The sequence below is a fragment of the Phodopus roborovskii genome, unplaced genomic scaffold, assembly GCF_943737965.1.
Source record: "Phodopus roborovskii unplaced genomic scaffold, PHOROB, whole genome shotgun sequence".
Taxonomy (NCBI): Eukaryota; Metazoa; Chordata; class Mammalia; order Rodentia; family Cricetidae; genus Phodopus; species Phodopus roborovskii.
This window is the reverse complement of record NW_026126558.1, coordinates 9,060,269-9,083,934: the sequence shown is the minus strand read 5'-3', so window position 1 is coordinate 9,083,934 and position 23,666 is coordinate 9,060,269. Positions and strand designations below refer to the sequence as shown.

The 23,666-nt window shown below is 43.2% G+C and overlaps 1 protein-coding gene across 2 annotated transcripts in view; it reads left to right on the top strand.

The window, feature by feature from the left end:
• Nucleotides 1-23,666, top strand: part of Usp10 (ubiquitin specific peptidase 10) — a 45,829-nt gene that overhangs the window by 7,763 nt on the left and 14,400 nt on the right. Inside the window, exons 2-4 of one of the 2 annotated variants that reach the window (XM_051201583.1) lie at nt 10,097-10,165; nt 14,268-14,325; nt 16,318-17,349. In XM_051201583.1, the coding sequence (XP_051057540.1) occupies nt 10,097-10,165; nt 14,268-14,325; nt 16,318-17,349 (1,159 nt within the window). The remainder of the gene's footprint in view (nt 1-10,096; nt 10,166-14,267; nt 14,326-16,317; nt 17,350-23,666) is intronic. The other variant, XM_051201582.1, reaches the window with a different exon arrangement.

Here is a 23,666-nt window from a genome sequence, read left to right as displayed (position 1 = left end):
TGTATTGATCCCTTGGAACTGAACTAGAGTTGGATGGATATGGCTGTGAACCACCATGTGGGTTCTGGAAACCTGGGTCCTTTGCTAGTGCATGCCTTTAACCATTGAGGCATGCACACCTACCCCTACCCAACATTTTTTTTTTTTTTTTTTTTTTTTTTTTTGCATTTCAGATAGGATTTCTTTGTGTAGCTTTAGAGCCTGTCCTAGGACTCTTATAGACCAGGCTGGCTTCAAACTCAGAGATCTGCCTGAGTGCTGGGATCAAAGATGTCTGCCACTATTGTCAGGCCAGCTTTTTTTTTTTTTTTTTAAATAAGAGTAGTTTTGGAATCACAACAAAATTGAAGATAGACATCTCTCACATACCATTTTTCTGGTATTTTAAGTATTGCTTTTCCTTTAGGTGGCTGCCAAGGCCATCTCTATTTAAGACCCAAATTAGCTTCCTGGTAGGTTGGCAAAAAAGGAGCATACAGTACAACACTGAGCTTTGAAGGGTCATTGCAGTTGCTGGGCACTGTGGTTTGTGTGGTCCTACATGGGTCTGTGTGCCCTGTGTCAGCTGTCACATACTGTTATCACTATTCCACATATACCACAGAAGAGAGGCAGGGCTCTAGTTCAGGAGGCTGATAAGTCAGGAGTTCAGGAGACTAACTTAAAAGCAAGTCTTTGGCCTTGTAGTCTGTTTTCCTACTTTATAGGATTGCTTTTTATGTAGGGCACTAGGCCAGGGCCTGTTGTCCACGGAGGGATGTCACGAAGGAATGGGTGAGATAAAAAGCTGGGTGTTCTTGCTTGCAGTTGTTGCTGTGCTAGTTAAAAGTGTGGGTTACACTTTGATAACATCCTTTGAGATTTTACTTATAAAACAAAGATGCCATTTTATGATCTACTTTTAGCCCCTGCAAAAGATTTGGGAAATTTAAAAGATAAAAGCTTTCTTCACCAAGCCTTCATCTTCAGTTTGTCATCTGTATGTTTTTGCTTAAATCTTATTTTTTTGTTTTGTTTTTGGAGCAGAGTCTCTCTGAGTTGGACAACTCACTGGATTTGGAATGTTCTCTGTGCCCAAGCACTGGGGTCAGGGACTGGAGCTGTCACATTCTATGTTTGTGTGTGTTAAAGGCAGGGTCTCTGCAGTCTGAATCCTCTTACTTCACCTACCCATTCTGGAACAAAAATTTAGAAACTCTTCTGAAAACATTCAGTAAATTTATGTGTTGTGTTGCACATGTGCCTGGTGCCCACAGAGGCAAGAGAGGGCATTGTATCCCTTGGAACTGGAGCTACACATGGTTGCGAACCACCATGTTGTGGGTACTGGAAATTGAAGCTGCATATTCTGAAAAAAGTAGTAGCCAGTGCTCTTAACAGCTGAACCACTTCTCCAGCCCCACATTCCACTCTTAGCTGTAGTCAGTGATACTGTAGTCAGCTTGATACTGTAAAGAGGTGATTCTTGTTGTTCCATTACCTTTAGAGGGACTAAAAGACACATTCTTTTGAGAGAGTGGTAGGTCATCTGTCTGATTGGATAGAAAAGAACCTGCTAATTAACCTGAAAAGTTTCTTTTCCCTTTTCTTAAGCATCTTTCCTTTTTATTTTTTACTCTGTATATATTCGTCTTTTTGCTTGTATGTATATCTGCACCACATGCATATAGTGCTGGTGGAGGCCAGAAGAGGGTGATACCATGGGACTGAGTTACAGGCGGTGGTGAACCAGTGTGTGGGCCCTGGGACTCAACCTCAGTATTCTGGAAGAGCAGCGTTGTCTTAACTGCTGATCCATCTTCCAGCTCCTTAACCTGTCTTCTCCACAGTCATCTTTCTATCAGTGTGTTGCAGTGGCCACATAAAACATTCCTTACCTTTCAACTCCTGATTGCCCCCATCCCAAGACTGGCACATTTACTTCTGATTCTAATAAAATGAAAACTAGATCTGTGTTAGTTTCTGAGAGACTCCATTCCACTCCATATTTCTGGCTGTCCTAGAACTCACTGTGTAGACCAGCCAGGGCCAAACAGACAAACTGGGGTGGGGGGAATAAAACACATTGCCTCATACCTCACAGAGGTGCACCTGCCTCTGCCTCACGTGCTAGGATTAAAGGCTTGTGCCACCATGCTAGTGCCCACTTAACAGTAGGTGGAACTGTGGCCCCAATGAGCCTGCATCCCTGCCAGTCTTCAGAGCAAGAATATCAGTTTTATTTATAAATTATGTAACTATACCCATCAGCAAACTTTTAGCCAACTTTTTGTTTTTTCCCTCTTTTGTTGGGGTTCCTTTGAAATCATAGTTGTTACTCAAAGCCTCCTCTTCTCCCTAGCCTTCCCATTAGCTGCCTTATTTCCTAGTTTCCTTTCTTCCTTTACATCCTTGGGGGTGTGTGGGGGTGTGTGTGTGTCTGTCTGTATAAATAAATATAAAACGCCAAGGATTCAAGGATGAGTGAGAACTGTGACTGAGAGACTAGTTTTATATGATCTCCGGCAGTATCCATTTTCTTGCAAATGACGTAGATTTGTTCTTCCTCATAGCTGTGTGTGTATACTTTTCTCTGTTACTTCTGCTGTTAGACACGTAGGTTGGTTTGTTTATTTTATTTTGAGGCAGGGACTCTTATAGTCCAAGTAGCTTTGAACTGTGTCTGTAATGGCCTTGGGCTTTTGATCTTTTACTTCTATAGTGCTGGGATCATGGGTGTGGGTAGCCATGCCCTAATTAATTTTTTGTTGAGATAGGTCATAGCTCAGACTGGCCTTGAACTCCAGATCTTGTCTCATTTCCCAAATGTGTCACCAACCACATCAGCTATATTTGCCCTTTTTTGGGGGGCGGGGTCTTTGTGTAGTCTTGGCTGTACCAGAACTATGTAGATCTGGCTAGCCTTGAACTCAGAGGTCCCTCCTGTCTCTGCTAGGATTAAAGGCCTGCATCACCAGTGCCTGGTACTCATTGTGTTTTTTGTTGTTGAGACAGTGTTTCTCTGTATTGCTTTGGGGCCTGTCCTAGACCCCACTCGGATCCACTGCCCCTGCTGGGATCAAAGGTATGCACCACCAGTGCCTGATACTCTCTCTTTGTGTTTTTAAGATGCTCTTTCTCTTGTTTAGGCCAGGTGGTGAATGGTGAGCATGTCACACTGCAGTTACTGTGTCATATTCCTCCTGTAGTCCTGACAAGTGCAGTCCTGAGGGCTGAGATAGCACTCCTTTAGTATCAGCAAGTGCATGAGTGCTACTTAGTAGCATGCCAGTTCCTTTGCTGGCATGGCTTGAGCTAGTGCAGTTGTCCCTGAGACCTTAGGACCATGTCTTTTCATCCTTCCCAGTTAGAGCTCAGTTAGTTGCCTACTTGTCTACACCTTTGGTTCCCTCTCTATTTTCTGTCTTTCTGACCACACCCCAAGCAGCTGTGGCCTAGTGTTGTCCCCAGCATTTACAACCTTTGAATACACATAGATTTGATATGGGTGCTTTGTGCTCACTCATTTTCTGCTCTGTAAACCCTGGGTAAAGACTTGCTTGTTCACCACTATGTCCTGGAGTCTATAGCATGGAAAATGCTCAATATGGATAGATTAATGAAGATAATACTGTAGGTTATACTTGAAGCCCAGAGTCATGTATGGGAAAGGTTATATGTATAAATCAGCTATTAAGATCTAAACTGAGGAGTGCTATCCTAAAAGGATGTGGGACAATATTCAGAAAGGGTTTCTGGGAGAATAGTTCACAGATTCTATAGTGTCTAGAGTGACCCAAGCCAGAGGGACCCAAGAGAAGGTCCAGGCTGGAGTGTGGAGAGGATGTGGGGCGGGTGTCTGGGTGTATAGTGAGTCTGGACAGCTCTTAAGGGTACTGATTCACTGACCATCCTGGGGAGAACTTTTCCAGGGGACCTTGTATGTGTACACTGTTGGGAGAAAACAGTGTTGGGCATATATGAAGTTCGAGGCAAGTTCTTACATCGAACCAGTGAAGTACCAAAGGCCCACAATATGGGAAGTGACGGCTCCTCTGCAGAGGAGCTGGTAGTCTTGTAGTAGTGGTTATGCACTGCAGCATCCATATTTTTATTTTCATGGTCTTTTGTTTGGTGTGTGTGTGAAATCTGTAGGTTGGCCAGCCCAGAACTTCCTGTAGCCCAGGCTGGCCTTAACCCTCCACATTGGCCCCCCCTGGCTACTGTCCACCAGGGAGAAAGGGGTTTGCCCAGTCCCTTGCATACCCCCCCCCCACACGCCCCATAGTATTGTCTTCCCTTTCTAAGTTTGTCCATTCTTTCTTAAGCAGTATACCTGCTGCATAATCATTTGTGTCTGCCTTGGGGGGGGGGTCCCACCAACTGCAGTTCCTGGCCCTATTTACATTTCCATCAGAGCAAGGCATGGGGGAGCTGTTTGAGAGGTAAAAGGAGGTGAGGTTTCTGAGATAAGGTTGGGTGGGTAGGTACAGGGATAGCTCATTGCACCAAGCCAATTTCGGTCTACCCCACTATTAGGAGTGGTTATACGCCCTGGTTTACATCTGTCCACTATTAGTGAGCCTTCTTTATGCTTTTGAAACACACCTTTGATAATGAAAGGTCACTCAGATAGTTTAGAGGTGTTAGGGATAGTTGTGAGCCATCTTGTGTAAGCAGTGAGAACTGAACTAGTGTTCTTAAGAGCAGCAAGTTTTAACTATATAGCCCAACCTGGCCTGAAACTTGTCAATCCCCCCACCTTTTTTTTTTTTTAAACATACGAGTAAAGGACATGAGCCAGTATACTGGCTTTAAAAGTGATTTTTTTTTCTTTGTTAATAATCAGTATGGCTCAAAGATTCCATCTGTCAGTCCATCCATCCATCCATTGAATAAGTGGACTCAGGTTGTCAGGCTTGGCAGTAAGCATCCTTAACTGCTGAGCCTAGGGGAGGTTATATATTGACTTCCTTCTTAACAATGGAAGAGATGGCTTACAATCTACCATGTACTTACTCAGCTAGCTGCTCTGTATTTCTTGGGGTGTTTAAATAGAACATGAAGCCAGCAATCTAGGAGATCAGCTATGACCTCTACCTTTCAAGTGAAAGTTTATTGATGTGACTTTCTTTAGTTGAGTCTGTTGGTTTGGTTCAAGCAATTTCATTCAGTGGGGAATCCGATAGAATACAGGATGCCTGCAAGTTTGTGCTTGTGCAGCCCTCTGTAGTTAACACCATGGTTTTGCTTAGCACTCTCCAGTAGTTGGTGAGGTCCTTGGCTGAGGGCCAAGGAGATTTCAAGAAGAGCAGGCCACCACAGTGAACTAGCTAACTAACAGCAATGTATTGAGCTACAGTACTGTACAGTATGCCCACTGTAACTCCATACAGTTACAGAATATTTTATGCTCCCAGAAGTTCTCACCCTTCCAGACAACTGGTGTCTGCTGGTCAATACTCATCATCCCTGTCCCAGGAGAATGACTAATACTGGATTTGTCCTTGTTTATTTGTCTACCTCTTTTTGATTTCCCTCTGCTCTTAAGATTGGCTCCAAGATGAGTGTAGTGGTTAGGAAAATAAATAGTTGGAACTCTTCCCAATTTGTCCATGTTGACTGTGTTATCAGTTCTAGTATAGTGGGTGTGCTTTGTGAGCCACCATTTCTGTTATAGAAAGGACTTGGGAAGCTGCTAATCATGATTTCTAATTTTGACATTATGTATGTAGCCCCTTTAAAGCCTGACAATTGTAGTAGTTGGAATAAAATATGCAAAAAAAAAAAAAAAAAAAAAAAAAAAAAGACACCAAACCAAAGCTGGGAGTTAGTCTATGAAAGTAGCTTTGTAATGCTAATGGCTTTGTTCCCTTCTGCCCAGGACCCTTTTCCCAGGAAGTAAAAGCAGGATTAATGCAGCTCAGTCAGGGGAGAAATAAGTGTTTCCCCTGCTATTTGTAACTCATGAACCTGCAGCTCACTGGCATTGTGACAGCCTGTGAATGTTGTGATATCCTGAGTTCTCAGCATCTGCTCAGATTATCCTCAGTCTCATTCACACAGTTCACCTGGGGTGGGTAGTGCTAAATAAATAGCTATGTCAGTGAAACTCCTGGTTTGCATGGATTGAGCAGTGTGTCACTTTCGGGTGTTCCCCAAGCCATCATAACATTCCTGTGACACCCCCTACCTCCTTTGAAATAGGGTTTCTTTGTGTATCCCTGGCTGCCCTAGCTCTGTAGACCAGGTTGGCCTGTATGTAGTAGGTATTGGTTTGCTTTCCAGGTCCATGCATGTTTCCTGTTTTTCTGTTTTTTGCTTGTTTTGTGTTTGCCATGCTTGGAACACAGGTCAGAGCCTCACAGGCTGCCTCAGTCCTACCTATGGCTTCTTAATCCTGCTCAGGCCCAGGAGCTTTTTAATTGGTAAGAAGTTTGGAACTACCTGACTTGGCAAAACTAAAGTTTTGCCCCCTCGTAGCATCTGTTGCTTTGAAAGACGGCCCAAGCCTACCAGATAGTACAAAGACTGATTGGAAGGAAGCCCTTTCTTTGTTTGGCTGTGGCAGGGCTCGGCCTGTCTTCCTAGTTTTTTTGTACTGTAGTGGGAGAACTTGTGGCTGCCCATCTCCCTTGGGAACTGAGTACTGAACAGCAAAGTGTCAGCTGATTACTTGTCTCGGAGCTGCCTTTCCAATTATTACTAGGAACCTTTTCAAAAGGCAAGGAATATTAATTTGGAGGCAGTGGACATATTATTCATTTGAATTTCTAGAGATAGTCTCAGAACAACGGAGGGGTAGAGAATGCTGTTCTCCAGTGCACCCTAGTGCCATAGTTTGTTTCCCTTGCTGGCAGACAATAGTTTGCTGTGATTCTCATTCATCTATGCAAGTGAATCTGGAACATCTTCTCAACCTTCCCTGGAAAGAGACTATTTTTGTTTCTGAGCACGATGTCTTCTTTCTCTTCTAATTCATGTGTCACTCCCTGGAGCTTGGTCTCTTACTTTTTGCAGTTTTGTCAGCGTATTTTAATTCCCTTTTCCTCCTTCCTATAAACCTTTTTAAAAATTTGTTCTATAAGCACACTCTGTAATAGTGCTTTTCAGAGTGACTCATGTATGTGAATATTTTACCTGCATGTGTCTATGTACCATATGCTCTTCAGAGGTCAAATGATGGAGTAGAATTCTTCAGACCTGGAGTTAAAAAATGTTTGTGAGCCACCTTGTGGGTTCTGGGAATGGAACTCTTGGGATATTTAACTGGTTACCACTCAGTCACTTTGATTAGGCAGATGTATTGTGTATCTGGTACAATTGTAGCCCCCACTCTATTTTTAACACGTCCCATGGCCCAAAGTCTCAGTATCTCCATCTTTCCTACCTTTGATAGTGAGTGGCTTCCCCAAGAATCAAGGGTTTTGTTACACATTTTTACTTTGTCCCATCAGAATGAGTAGTATGAGCAAAGCTGGAAAGGCCATGTGGATATATTCATAATAGGTGGAGATGGGGACCCAGTCTCTTCTGGAGTAGATGCTGTATAACAAAACTGAAACAAGTCTTTATATATATACATATATATATATTAGTGGTGTAATGACTCACAAAAACTCATGAAAATAGACTTCATTATAGCAGGAGGATGTGCTTCCTGTGTCTTGATGGAGTTGTCCATTGATGAACATAAACTAGTGTGAAAGGAGCCAGAATGGAGTGTGTCCTCTGATGGGTGAAGTATTCACTCATGCACAGTTGATGCCTCCTAATTAGTTTCTTGAATAAAACAAAACTATAAAGACACCTTTATTACCCCCCCAACATGTGCAACTGTATACCTCTATAGATCTGTCACTAAGTTAAGTCTTGCAGAGCCTCTGTTTAAAAAAAAAAAAAAAAGTGCCTTTTTATTTCTTGTCACATAGTGGGGGCTTCTTTGTTCAGTCATATATAGAGGGTTCCTTCCTGTTTGTAAAATGCTGTCTTGAACTCAGAGCTGAGAGATGACTGTCTGCCTTTCCATTCAGTGCTGGGATGAAAGGCCCAGATATGCCCAGATATGGATTTGTAAGAAAAACACTAGATACTGGACAAATAATGAACTAAAAGTATCAGGAGAGATTTTCACTGGGCTCTTCTGAGAACCCAGTTCCTCCAGTGAAGGGGCTTGGATTCTGCAGTCAAAACTGGAAGCCATATGATCTTGTCTCCTCTGTCTCTGTCTTAGAAATGCATACATTTCTAAGATTTAGATTTTAGCCCTTTACTGGATTAGCAGTCTCTTATATGAATATCACTCTCAGCATGGCAGGTGAAAAGGAAAGAGCCAACCGGGTGGTGGTGGCACATACCTTTGATCCCAATACTTGGGAGGCAGAGATAGGCTGGTCTACAAAGGTACACAGAGAAACTGTCTCAACAATCAAAAAACAAACAAACCAAACAAAACAAAACCTACAGTTTGGGCTGGAGAGATGGCTCAGTGATTAAGAGCACTGGCTGTTTGTTCTTCTAGAGGTTCACTCTCCAGCAACCACATGGTAGTTCACAACCATCTGTAATGAGATCTGGTGCCCTCTTCTGGCCTGAAGGCATACATGCAGGCAGAACCCTATATATTGATAATAAACATCTTTTTAAAAAGTTTGAAAAAAAATGAACGCATTACGAAGTGTGTTTAGAAGTATAATTGAACATTTTTGGGCTAGAGAGATAGATAGTAGTGATTAGAACCCTTGCTGCCTTCTGGATTCAGCTCCCAGCACCCACATAAAGATCTAACATTTTTTTCTCATCCGTACACATCTTTCCTATGTTGTGGATATGCAGTCTTTCTTATTCCAAAGAGGCTCCAAAAGGGGATGACTTTTTGAGCATTACATTCTGCCATTAAAAACCAGTTGTTTTTGAATTAGTATTTTGAAATTAGTCTGGCTGATTTCACACCCTTCTGTTCTCTGATAGGGTAGTTCCTTTCTTACTGTGACTATTTCCTTTTCTTTTTGTTTTTCGAGACCGGGTTTCTCTGGAGGCTGTCCTGGCACTCACTCTGTAGACCAGGCTGGCCTTGAACTCACCAAGATCCGCCTGACTCTGCCTCCTGAGTGCTGGGATTAAGGCGTGTGCCACCAACACCCAGCTGACTCTTTCCTTTTCATCTGCCACGCTGAGAGTGATATTCATGTAAGCTTTCTCATGTTGTAAGTGATGGGTTAATGTTGCAGTTGGGTAAGAGACCCAAAGCATTTCAATAGATGACTCCTTGTTTTCCCCGTTGCCATCAGTCTCCTTGTAGATTTGGTCAAGGATATGGGAGGAAATGGGTTTATGCACAATAATGAGTATTATTTACTGTAATAATACTCAGTTATAGGACACAGGTTTATAAACTTCCCTGTAAGTCATTTATAGACTTGGAGTTGCAATAGAGCTGAAGACACAGCTTTGCTTGTACTTTGACCCTCAGTCAGTTGTGTGCATGCATGCATGCATGAATGTATGTATGTAATGGAAATCCCATTATACTTGATAGGTTTCTTGAAGCTCCTAGCTGGTGGCCACTTGGCTGACTTATAGCTATACTAGATTACCAGATCCTGTTTGTGAAGGTCCCACCCAGTACACTGAATAGAGGGCCATATATGCCATATATGTAACTCTGAGTCCTGTTCTAGTTCTTCTGTAGAATAAATGGCATATCTTTAGAGATTGTTAATCAGGACCACCAACACTTTCCTATGAATTTCTCTGTCCTATGGCAGGGAAAAATGAAATGAAGGTAGGTAGTGATGTGACTCAGACCAAAGCTAAATGGAGGTGAAAAGGTGAACCAGGAAGTTTTCCCACAGACAGGAGCCTACATGCTCTGTATCCACACTTTACTTTCTTCAAAATAAGCTTTCTCAATCAACCTTGCTTCTTTGACAGTTTACATAAAAGTTTATGTGGCCGTTTTTTGCCTGTCATGGGAAAATAACACCCCTAGGAATGCCCACTTTCAGCTCCAAGCTCTCATTGCTTCCTGGAAAAGGATTTGGGAGCCTAGTCTAAATTTTAAAAATAAAATAATGTGTGTATATTGAATGTAATCAAATATTCTTATTGTTTTCAGTATATTTTTGGTGACTTCAGCCCTGATGAATTCAATCAGTTCTTTGTGACTCCCCGGTCTTCAGTTGAGGTAAGAAAAACTGTTTTCATACACATATGTGTGGAAATGATTGACAATTTTCTTTTACTTTGAAAGTCCTAATGCTTAGATGAATAGAGACTAGGTCAGGAGTGTCCTGCACCTGCTTGTTGGCCATTTTCCCATTTGCTTTAAACAAATGTAAGTATAGTTGCACACATACAGTTGAACCCCCATTTCTTCATCCTGTCTGCCTTTCCCAGAGGTAGTGGCTGCTGCGGTGGGCAGCACACTCTGTCTACAAGAACTTTCTAGTGCTATGTGCTTTATGATCATCCCTTTGTAGTTCACTTTAAGTCAGTGGCTGTATTCTGCACCTTTATGATTATACATTTATGCTTTGTTTTTTGTTTAAGTATTGTTTATGTGTATAAGTGTTTTGCCTATTTGTATATGTACCACTTGTATGCGTGGTGCTCATGGAGATCAGAACAGAGTACCAGATGCCCTGGAACTGGAGTTATGGATGGTTGTGAACCATGTTGATGCTGGGAACAGAATTCAGGTCTTTTTTTGCAAAGAGCAGGAAGTGCAGAGCCACCTCTACCTCTGCAGGATCTGCTTTCTGATTTTAATTAGGTCCATCACACACATTGTGTGTATTTGTTGAATGTTGAGGGGCCACCTGTTTGGGTTAGTGGGTTGTGTGATGGGTGTCTCCTATGGCCTTCTATTCCTCAGACACCCCCCCCCCCCCACAGTCTCACTGTGGCCTGGGACTTATTAAGCAGATCAGGTTGGTCTTGAATTCACAGATCAACTTATGTCTGTCCCCTACTCTTGCAAGTAAAATGGGTATTCCCTGGACTAAGTGATGTAGCTTAGGACCTGGCTCTATTCTCTGTATGTTGTGGGCTGTAAAATTTAGTGTAAAATTTTTCTTCTGTTTCTGAGGTCAAGAACTTAGGGGGAAATGGGAGAGTGTAAAGTGTAAAGCATTACAGCTGAGAGATCATTTGTGCCCATCTTAGGTGCTTGCTTTAAAACTTGTACTGGTAACATAGGGAGAAACAAACAGGTAGTTCTGTGTGTGACCTTAAATATTAAAGTTATTTATAAGGATTGCTGTTATTTCCAGATCTGTGCTCTGGTTTATGAGCAATGACTTGAAAGTGTATCTCCCTAGTGGAGAATAGTCAGGTAATTCAATCAATGTGTTTGAGTCCCAGTCATTATCTTACTCCTGGTGCTTGGAAAATGTTTATTCCAGGAGATACTCAGATCTTATGCACCATAGCTCAGTCTGTAGGCACAGGTGGAAACCCTCCAGCCAAGGCTTTAGATTAAGTTTTAAATTTTGTGTATGTGGCTTGTGCACTTGTATGTACACTACCCATGGAAGCTGTAGGTAGTGAATTTCTTGGAGCTAGTGTTATAGGCTGTTGTGAACTGACTGACATGGATTCTCTGCATGAATAGTATGCACCCTTAGCTGCTGAGACATGTCTACCCACCCACACACTCACCCACCCACCCACCCACCCACCCCACGGTGTCTCAAGGGGCTGGCTTTCAGATTAGGGAGTTTCCCGAGGAAGTTTGAGACTGTTTGAGGAAGCTGGAAACATTACCCAATGCAGGCCCCCAGGCTTACACAGTTCTTACACTGGTCCCTACTCTTTCTCCATCCAGCACACCTAAATTCCAGTTATTAACATTTGTGTGGGGAATTACATTTTGTAATTTTGCTGTATAAGATGCAGAATTTTACTGTAGTCTAGGCTGGTCTGAAACTCATCATGGTGATCCTCCTGCCTCAGACTCATTGACCGCTGGGATTCTAGGTATGAGACACCAAATCAGGCACTTTTTGTACTGTAACTTGCTGTAGAATTGGACAGTTTTGATCCATTTGGATAGTTCTATCCTATTGTGCTTACAACATCTGCTACTACAAGGGAATATCTTAATTTGGTGGTAGTTTATTGGGTGGAAGGTGCCACAGGCCTGGACAGCAAAAGTAATCACATTTTTGCCATGCTGGAACACATCCTAGCTAAATTCATTCCATGGCTTGATTTCCTCAGACCAGTAATCAAAGTTTATGTGTGTGAGAGACAGGGGGTGGGGGAAGAGGGAGGGTTTTTTTTTTTTTTTTCCTTTTAATTTCTTTTTTAGGGGTAGGGGGAATTTTGATAGGGTTTCTTTATGTAGCTTTGGAGCCTGCCCTGGAAACTCACTCTGTAGATCAGACTGGCCTTGAACTCACAGATGCACCTGCCTCTGCCTCCTGAGTGCTGGGATTAAAGGCAAGTGACACCGGTGCCATGCCTACCTATTTTATTTTAACTTTTTATATATGCACGTGTCTCTGGATAGAGAGAACAACTTGTGGGAGTTGGTTTTTTCCTTTTATCATGTGGGTCGTCCCAGGGATAGCATCAATCTGGCCATCCTAAAGGAAATAATACTTTTTTTTTTTTTTTTTTTTTTTTGTGGCTGGATTTGGTCATACCCACTTTTAATCCCAGCGCTCAGGAAACAGGCAGGTGGATCTCTGTGATTGTGCTTGGGGTGTGAGTAGAGTGTGAGTCCATTTGTGGAGGTCAAACAGGACTACTTGTGAGTCAGTTGCAGGGATTAAAACTCAGATTGCTAAACTTGTTAGCAAACATTGTTATATGCTGAGCCCTCTCGCTGGTTTCAAAAGTAAAATATTTTAAATGATAGTAGGACTGGAGTTCATTGTGTAGAGAGAGGTCCTTGCTGCCAAGCTTGATGGACTTAGTTCAATCTCTAGGACATATGAGAGAACTGATACCACCACCCTAACCCCAGTCAGTAAATAATAAATGGAATTTTAAAAAGAAGCTTAAATGAAATTTAAGATTTTGATCAGTTAATTAGTTAGAACAGTTAGCCTGGCTTCTGTTTGTTGTCCCAGAAGCTTCTCTAAGTTCTTTGAGTGTTTGGAATCCCTGATCGGTGTCCTCACTGTTACTGTCCTTCTCAGCCATATTGTACATGGTGCTAATGCCATTAACATGTCTTGCTTCACGCGGGGTGACTGTTGAGAAGAACTAGCTTAGGGTTCTGTCCTGAGGTCTTTGGGTGCAGGAGTTTGGCTTGTGCTGTATGGACCTAGAGATCCTATGTATGTACACGACATTACAGGTGAAGTGGTTGTGTGGACTCCTGGGTGTTCACCCTTTCAGTACATGCACTGTCACTTGTCCCACTGAGTTGTATTTAAAAAGTTTCCAATTGTCACACTGATTTTTGTGTGAATGAGTTGATTCATACATAACACCTTTCAATGCCTCCAATCTTTCTGAGAAGCTTCTTGAGATAGCTGCACCACACAGCTTCTGTGATGACAAGTGGAAGGGTTGCCTGTATATCAGGGTTGCCTCTTGGCACCATCTCCTCTGCAGTTGGGTTACTTTCCAGTCACTGATTTTCTTGATATTTGTCATTGCCATCTGGGGAGAGAACCTAGCACTTCATTACCCAGGGATGGGTAAACTTAACCTCTTAACCACTGTATTGACTAGCCAAGAGTCCATTGGAGACATGAGCCTAGGAGACTGCTAAAACAGCAGACAAGGATAGGCATAAGCACCAGCTAGAGACCCCAGGCTCTAGACTGTTGGACCACATTCTGAATTGTAGTAATGAGACAGAAATGCTGCAGCAGGTGTTCTTTGTTTTGTCTATCTACTCTCAGAAATCCCTAGCTCAAATAAATGTGGAATGGACCAGTTATCACAAAGTAGCATGGACACTGTAAGAAGGGAGCCACAGATTCCAGGCCCTTCCTCTGCCTACATCTGCTGTTTGCCAACCAACAATCAAAAAGAGATTTCTACTAATGGATGGACAGACAGCATAGGGTCTGGGCTCACCACCAACTGTCATCTTGTAGGAGAAGGGAGGGAGAAAGGAAGGAAGGAAGGTACCACTAGAAGTGCATTTTCAGTTTTCCAGCGTCATTTTCAGTATATTTAGTAATGCTAAATAATTGAAAGCATTTATAAACTGTTGGATTCAGATTTTGGGGAAAGTGATGTCATGAGATAGAAGTATTGAGTTAGGCAGTGGCTTATGTTGAGTCTTAATACTGTTAAGATTGGTTTTCTGATTTCTTGTGCAGCTCCCTCCATACAGTGGGACTCTGTGTGGCATACAGACTGAAGATGAACTACCAGATGGTAAGCTGGGTCAAATGTGCTAGGTGTGCATGAAACCTGCAAACATTTCCTCCCTTGGTGGTTCATACCTGTTGTTTGTTTTCATTGTTGGGGTGGGCTGTGATGTGTGGCGAGGCCAACTTCATGGAAACAGGATCCTGGGGATTGGGCAAAGGTACAGGCTTGCTACTTGCTGAGCTGGTTTCTTGGTCTGGTCATGTCCATCAGGCTTAAATTTGTGATCCAGCTTAGCCTTAGAAGCTAGGGAAGAAGGCCTGCAATACCAGACCAGCTTGAGTCAAATTTCTTTAGAGCTTGACGCTTCTGCTGTGAACTGCAGTTCACTCAACTACCAAGTGTGTGCTATGTTCCAGAGCACTGGGTGAAGCAAGTTCTGGTCAGGAGAGACAAACCCTGGTGTCTTGGGTGTGTCACCTGCCTGGCTGTGCTTAGTCCTCCTGTTTCTTCTGGCAGTGAGCCTTTGTGTTGTCAGCTGAGGGCCACATGGAACTGTTGTAGGTTGGTGTTTGTATCCTGTCAGTCCTACATTCCTGGGCATTTAGGTAAAATTCTCATTTCCTGCATGAGCTCTGACTAAGGTAGGTGCAGTAGTGTTTGTTGCTGAGCAGTCATCACAGGCTATAGTTACATGTATAGTCATATAAGGGGTTCTTGGGGGTGCTTTCCACTTGTCTCAGGCACACTCAGTGTTTGTGGCTGGTAGCTACAAGCATCACGGATTGGATGCTACCTGGAAGCATCATCTTGGAAAGATTGCAGCCTCCAGGTATAATAGAAGCCATTGCTCTTTGGTAATACATTTCAACATGAAGAAACTACTCATTGGTCAGCTGCAAACAGATGCAAACTTGCTGTGGTCTTATGCCATCCCAGCTCAGCTGTGAGCATCCTTCTCCTCCTTTATCTAGTTAACATGTCACTGGCTTCTCCCTGAACCTGTTCCCTCCTCCTTTCCCTCCCATGAAAAGGCTTTTCAAATCTTCCAGAATAAAAACATACTTAGAACACAATTTTGGGGCTAATATTCTGTCCTTGAAATGCAGAATTTGAAATTTATTGCTACTTTGTACCAGACTTGAAGGCATGTTTCCTTTTGTCAATTTCGCATGCATGACTATTTCACCAAATATGAAAACAGTGGTTTTCTATGTTACTTATTTGATTCTCAAAGTCTTTCAGAGACATGTATTAAGATATACACTGTCCACCTTGAGTGTGTGGGAGGTATAGGCTGAGGTTAACTGGAAAGAACACATTGGAGCTTGCTTTATAACATTGTTGCATACCTGTAATCCTTGGTCCTGGAACAGCCTGGGCTACACAGTGATTCTTGCTTCAGATTCCCCCAAAATTCAATCCTTCACTACTACTGGGGTCAACCTAGTGTGACTTGAGTTACTAGCTACTGTTGAGGCAAGAGTTACAGCTTCTCATCTTAGCATAAAGTAAGCATGAGTAAGTTTGTTTGCAGGGAGTGACATGATAGTCACTGGGTAGTCCAGCCTGGAATTTGGGACATCTCATGCCTCTCAGTTCTGCCTGCTAGGATTGGGATTGCAGGTGTGAGCTAGCATCCACCCCCCCCCCCCCAATAAAGCAAGATGGGATTAAAGGATGCTGTCTACCACTGAGCTGTTTGTATAAGAAATATTTTTAAGCAGTAACATACTTATTTGTTTAGACAGTGTGGGTTCCACTCCAGTACTGCAAATCACATCCCCACTAATTTTTTAGTTACAAATTTAATTTCTAGCCTCTGTCTTTTGAATGTCTACTTACCCAGATAAACACAGGTAAGGACAGGCATCTATTTTTCAGCTGCCCATTTACTCTTGTTTTATAGATGTCATTTTCAGCAGATTTGATAGACATAAAGCCTATCATAAGCTGTTTCAGAAAAGGTGTCACCTCTCAAAGAGGCTGAATGATTTTGATACTATGTAGCTTATACCCTGTGCTTGGAATGAACATTGACTGATTATTTCTTCTCAGCAGGACAAGAACATCAGAGGATTGAGTTCGGTGTTGAAGAAGTCATCAAACCAAGTGCTAGTTTGCCGAGAACCCCTACGTACAGTATTTCAAGCACCTTGAATCCTCAGGCACCTGAGTTTATTCTTGGTTGTACAACTTCCAAAAAGACCCCTGATGGTGTGGGAAAAGATGAGAACTACAGTTCTATTGACCAGTACCCAGGCACAGCCCTGGCCCTGGAAAACAACTCGAACATAGAGGCAGAAGCTTCGGAGAATGATGGTGGTGCTGGCGGTCTTGGTCAAAGGGAGCGTAAGAAGAAGAAGAAGCGCCCCCCTGGGTACTACAGTTACCTGAAAGATGGTAGTGATGAGGGCGTTTCCCCAGCTGCCCTGGTCAATGGCCATGCCAATTCAGCAGTCACGAACAGCGTGGGTGTGGAGGATGCTGAGTTCATGGTCAATATGCTTCCTTCAGTTACTCCCAGGACTTGTGACAGCCCTCAGAATCCCATGGACTTCATCAGTGACCCTGTGCCTGACAGTCCTTTCCCCAGAACACTAGGTGGTGATGCCAGGACTGCAGGGCTGCTCGAGGGCTGCGGTGGAACTGACTTTGAGCAACCCTGCCTCCCTGCAGACAGCCTTCTAAGGACAGCTGTGACGCAGCCCTATGTTGGCACCGATACTACTGAGAACCTTGCAGTTGCTAATGGAAAAATACTTGAATCCTTGGGCGAGGACACTGCTGCTAATGGGGTAGAGTTGCACACTGAGGAGAGCACAGACTTGGGCCCTGCAAAGCCTGAGAGCCAGTCACCTCCTGCTGACAATGTGCTCTCTGCCTCTGGGGCCATTCCCATTAGCCAGCCTGTAAAGTCTTGGGCTAGCCTCTTTCATGATTCTAAGCCCTCTTCCTCCTCACCTATGGCATATGTGGAAACTAAGTGTTCGCCCCCTGTCTTATCTCCCCTGGCTTCTGAAAAGCAGGTGGAAGTCAAAGAAGGGCTTGTTCCAGTTTCAGAGGATCCCGTAGCCATAAAGATTGCAGGTACAGTTACAGAGTGGAGATGGGATCAGGTCTCAGGGACACACTGTAGTGTATTGGTCATCACAGCGGTGGTAGCTGACCTATATAGTAACCGGAAGTAAAGGACATGTATGCATTATTTATTATCCAGTTGTAAAAGAATATATAGAAAGGTTGAAAGGGTGCCATGCCTTTATGTAAGTGGAAAAACCTCATGGTTTTTTTTTTTTTTTTTTTTTTTTTTTTTTTTTTAAAGCAACATTTCTTTCTTATTGACAAAACTTTCTTTGTGCTTTAGAGTGGGAATGTGTCATGAGTATGATGATCCTCCTCAGTTGGTCCTCAGTTTGTACTCTACACCAGTATAGAAAAATGCATTAAAAAATGATGCAGCCCTCTTTCTTCTCTTCCCTTAGCTCAGGGTAGGAAGTCCAGATATAAGAGCTGGATGCTGAGGAGCAAAAGCATGTCTTGCAGTCCCCAGCTCTGGAGTGCTCAGAGTCCCAGCAGTAAGGTTTATCCTCTTGGTGGTTGGGGGGGGGGTGACACACCTGTAATTCCATCACTCAGGAGGCTGAGGCAGTGGGGATGGCAGCCTTACTTCAGTAGCAAGATCCTGTCTCAAAAAAAGCTAAAACAAAGATGAGAACATCTGTATTGAGTTATAGTATTCTGAGTATTCTTAGTGTTCTGAAGTCTTTTCAAATGGGAAAATTGGTAGAATTTTTTTATTTTTGTTTGGGCTTACTATTACAGCCCAGGCGGGTTTTGAACTTGCTTTTCAGCCCAGGCTGTCTTGTCTTCAAAGTGCCACGTTTGCTTCCACCTCCCGAGCGCTTGGACCACAAGATGTGCTCCTGGATGCCATTGGGATAGTTTATTATTTTTTTATTTTTAATTTTTATGTGTATGGGTGGTGCCTTCGTGTATGTCTAGGCACTACTTGTGTATTTGTACCAGCGGATGCCAGAAATGTGAATGCTGGGAAGTCCAGGTCCTTTGGACAAGTAGCCAGTGCTAAGAGCTGCTGAGCCATCTCTGGTCCTTTGGGATCATAGTTTAAAGAAAAGTGATTTCTTCTTTGCTTTTTATTTTAATTAAAAAGATTTATGAAAGATTTACTCATTTTATTATGTGTGTTTTGCCTGCATGTGCGTCATGCATGGGTGCTGGGAATTGAACCCATATCTTCTACCAAGAACAAGTACACTTAACCTTGCCATCGCTCCAGTTCATTTGTCTTTTCAGTTCTTTGTAACACACAGCTTTCCACAGATTCTAAGGCTTTCTTCGTCTGGGTACTGGGATTCTAGCTGCCCTGCTAGATTTTATTCATATATATGATATGTATCTCCTAGAATGTATTTGCAGGCCTGGGGAGATGCCTCAGTAGGTAAGATCACTTGTTATGGGAACATGAAGATCTTCGTTTGAATCTTCAGCATCCATGGCAAAAAAGCCAGATATTGCCAGTGTATCTGTAACTCTACTATTAGGAGTCAAGAGACAGGTAGATTCTGGGACTTGGTGGCTAGCAATCTAGTGTACCCAGCAGGTGGATCTATTTGACTTCTAGACCAGTCAGGGCAAATCTTTATAGCAAAAGACTGCCAGCTCTAATCAGAGGTCTGAGGGGTAGATTGTCTTGGGGGGGGGGGATTGTTTTTGTTTTTTTCCCCCCAGACAGGGTTTCTATGTATAGCCCTGGTATCCTGAAATATTCTGACAAGACTGGCCTAGAACTCAGATCCTCCTGCCTCTGCCTCCTAAGTGGTGGGATCACCACCAGTACCCAGCCATGTTAGCTATTTTTAGTTGAAGTAACTGAATCAAGAAAGAAAAGGAGTCCTGAAACTGGTGTTTGCTGGCTGGAGGGCAGTGTCTGCACACCACTGTCAGGAGTAAGTAGGACAACAAGCTGACTGCTGTGACTCGCTTGTGAGTACATGCCTCAGGAGACTGTGTGATGCTTTGCTTGTCACTGCACCTGGTCTTTCTGGAGTTTTAGAGGAGCATATTATGAGAGGATTCCAGAGTACAAGGTTGTATTTCATATTTGGTCTTTAAAGCTATGCATCAACTTTCAAGAGAACTTGGTGAGCTGAGGTTTGTCCAGCCATGTGGAGTAGGTACTTTATTTACTTACTCCATTCATGCCATTGTAAGCTGAGGCTACCCAGAGGAATGAATGTAATTGTAGTTTTGGTGGCTTAGAACTGACCTAAGACCTTGTAGTACTGGTAGTTTAGGTTACTTTGCTTTTTTGTACCTGGGTTAGGTAGCCCAAAGTTCTTCCCAAGAGGTAAGAGTGAAGAAAGGAAAGCCTAAAAGTGTGGCTGGCGGTGGCTGGGCATCAATGGTTAGGTTAGATGCTAGAGTATGGTTAAGACACTGGGATGTGGCAGGTTCTGGGTGGCTAGGCAGCTGTTGGTCTTTCAGAACCAGTGCAGGCTCCACTTAAGACTTCTGCCCTCAGATCATGTGAAAACAAACCATGTAGAGAATAAGGCTTGAGTTTCCATGAAAACTCAGTGCTGGTCACTATCTACTTGTAGGTGGTCTGTGACTCGTTTACAGTTATGTATTTCTACAGTTATGTATTTCTTGAGATTTAAAAAGGATATTCAGTGATTTAGTTTGGTGTCAACAGATTACATAAGAAAGCTAGATGGACTCGGCTCAAGTTTTACCAAAGTGGAGACATTGTTTTCAGTTTATTTTTATGAATATTGGCACTAACATGTAACTAAGTTACATCGCGGCCATGTTCCCAAAATTGCCTTGAATGAAAAGTTTCTGGAGAATTTGGTGGTGTTGCAGCCAGTTTCTAAGGGAATATAAAGCTTTAGAAGCTAGCAGTGATGACCTGAGCGCAACTCCCTCTCTCCACAATTACAGGCTTGTGTGTGTGTTCCTCAGTAAAGTAACTGAGCTGACCCCAGGCAGAAGGGCATCAAGGGCCTCAGCTGTTGGTTGTGGCAGTCAATTGAAGGAGCAGGTTCCCCATTCAAGCACAGAATGGTAACAGAGCAGGAACAGTGGGTGTGAGGTTATGATCTTAACCATGGAATCACTTTTACAGCTGCTCAAATGGTGATGAGGGTTACTCTCTATGAGAGTAACAAATGCTCTCCAGCCCCAAGAGAACAATAGAATAGTCTTTAAGGAAAAGTCTAGCTATCTCTTTATAGCTGATTGTAAAGAGCACCTGGGGGCAAAGAAAGTTTGAGCACTGTCCTGGCTGCTCTGCATCTTGCTTTGTATTTGTGTACTTGCAGTTATTGAACAGGCCCCTAGGTGGTGCTAAGAGATAAGCTTACTGTCCTGGAAGGAATATAGAAACTGACCTGCTGCCTCTTCAAGGAAGAGCAGTGTAGAGAAACCAACCTGAGCATGTGGTTTCCCAGTCAATGTCCAAGATGAGACATTATAGTTGGCTTCAGGTTGGATGTGTTCTCTTGTCCACGGAGCTGTACAATCCCCAAGCTTGAAGTCACTGTGGCCCACAGTGCTCTTTCTTGAAAAAGTGAAAGAAACTTGTTCCTAGGTCTTAGTGCCCAGCTTGCCTAGCTTCCTTTTGAAAAGGAATTCTCTTTGTCATAGGTGCTGGGTTGTTTATGACGCAGTGCACTCTGAGCACTGTCTCTAGCCATATGTGCGCACACGCGTACCCACACGCCTACTAAAAGCATCTGGGGGGGGGGTGTCAGGACAATTTTTAATAAGTTGATTCTTACTATCACCTTTTTTTTTTTGTTTTAAAAAGCGAGTCTTGTTTCTGTCACTTCACTTCATTCCGGTTAGGTGTCCCCATGGCTATGGGACAATTTTCATCTCAGCCTGCTTTCTCTCCGTAGGAATGCTAGGGTTTGTTTTGTTTGAGCCAGGGCTTCTCTATTTAACCTTAACTGTAGCTAGCCTGAACTCCCAGATAACCCACCATCCTCTTCTCCAAAGACAAGCATCCCCATATCCATATCATTTCTTTTTAATGTATTTTCTGCTTCACCTCTCTCCCTCTCTCCTTCACTTCCTTAAGATTTCTTTACTATGTAAACACACACCAGAAGAGGGCACCAGACTTCATTATTATAGATGGTTTTGAGCCACCATGTGGTTGTTGGGAATTGAACTCAGGATCTCTGGAAGAGCAGCCAGTACTCCTAACCTAAGCCATCTCTCCAACTCAAACTATTTTTGGGGGTGGGGGTGGAGATGGAGACAAGGTCTGTGAAACAGCTCTGGCTGTCCTGGAACTCACTCTGTAAAACAGGCTGGCCTCAAACTCACAGAGATCCACCTGCATTCATCCCCGAGTGCTGAGATTAAAGGTGCGCACCCCTCTGCTTGGCCTGCTTCACTTTTCTAAAATGTGGATTTGAGGAATCTGAACTCAGGCCATTGGGCTGTGACCTCTTTCCTGTCTCTGCAGCTCATAGTTGAGGCCACTCAGAACAGTGGGCATGAGAGGAAAGGAAGAAGGTTCTTGTGGATCTCTGTGCCTGTCCCTTGTCATCTTTTCCACTTCTTCCAGTGCCTGTGACCAAACAGGTACAAATGTCAAGTTACCCCATCCCTTCTCCCACCTTCAATCTGAGAATACCACCAGGAAAATTCAGAAAGCTGTTTGGCCACATTCTTAGTTCTTCCCATCTAACTTCTTAGCCAAGCATCCCATTGAGCAGTTCACACTGGCTCTCCACTCTTAACCCAAACCTCTGACTCCTTCCTGTTAATTCACTCTGTGTTATTGTGGGAGTATTGGGAATCTGGCACACTGATTCCTGAATGTAAGTCACCATTCACAGTATTAATACCTGCTGAGCCAAAGGCTAGGCTCACAGTCGCATCACTATACAGTGTCATTTCTGTTCCTTATGGGACACCCTTACCTCACTGTTTGTGCTTCCTCAGCCTCTAGCTGCATTCTTAGTGTGTTTGCAGACCTAGATTGGGCTAAGTACACTCCAGACCCCTCCAGCTAAACCTGCAGTATGTGGTGCTGTCAAGCTCAACTGTGAGCTCTACTCATTACTGGTCTATGCAATGGCCTAAGAGTGGTGCCAATTGCAATCTTGTGTGCCACACAGGATGAATTAGCTGTTTATTCATCCAGAGGGCAGCCATGGCAGGAAGGCAAACCTCCTTTCTAATTGTATAAAAGATTGCCATTGATTGCTGCTTTGAAACCTTGTACCATTGTATTATGGTGTAGTTGTTGATAGTGCACAGATTTTAGGTTACTGTGACTATACCTCCCCTATACTGTGGCATATAGTGGGAGGTGTGGGTTTTTGTCATACAGCCTAGGGTCAAGTAGGAATTGATGGGAAGAGGGAAAAAGTGATGTTTACAGTACAGTGAGCATGTTTGTGAAGGTATCATCAGGCCTAGGAGCACGTGCCAGTAACTGCTGGACCATCTAACTAGTCCGCAAACAAACTTTCAGCAGAATTCACCTTACTTAGTGGAGAAGAAAGAACCAGGTAAGTAGATCCACAGTTGCGTCTGCTTAATCCTGTAACTCAATTTTCTCATCTGTAAGATTGGGGTATCAGATGCTTCCTTGGCAAAGTTGCAGTTTATATGAATGTTAATGGGCAACTCCAGGCATTGGTGGGAGCTGTTAGCATGTGCCTTTAAGTACTACCTCTGTCTTTGACTAAGATTGGAACATTTACACACTTGGTATCACTATGTGCATTCTTCTGCTTCTCTGGTGCCTATACTTTTAAATACTTACTGTGCTTCCTGCGCTGGAGGAAAAGAGGAGGAAGACTGCGTGTGTGTGTGTAATTTTCTCGTTTGATTTTTGGACACCAGTCTGGGACCTGCCAGTACAATGTTTTGATTCTTGTTGTCATGTATAGAGATGAATATCACATGTGCCCATTAGTGTTTCATGCCTGTTTAAAAGTAGTTTAAAAGTAAAGGGGGCATCATGGTGTGACCCTGAATTGGAGCCTAGGTTGTGTGTTGATCATAGTCATACTGTTCCTATAGAGAACAGACTGGGTATGAGGGAGTATGTTCACTGTAGCCATTACTATTACAGGATTCATTATGATACCTTACTATGTAGACCAGGCTAGAAGGTAAAGTGAATGCCATGCAAGGCTAGGTTTGTTTTTGTTTGTTGTCTTGGAGATAGTCTGAAGTTTCACACTGGTCAAGAACCTACATACTGTATTAGCTGAGGCTGTCTGTGAAATCCCGATTCCCAAGTGCTACAAAAACAGGGGAGTGCCACTGCTCATGACTTCTTTCTTTCATTTTGAAATGCATTTCTAGTTAGGCCTAATGACATGTACTGTTGCCCAGTGCTGAGGCAGAAGGAT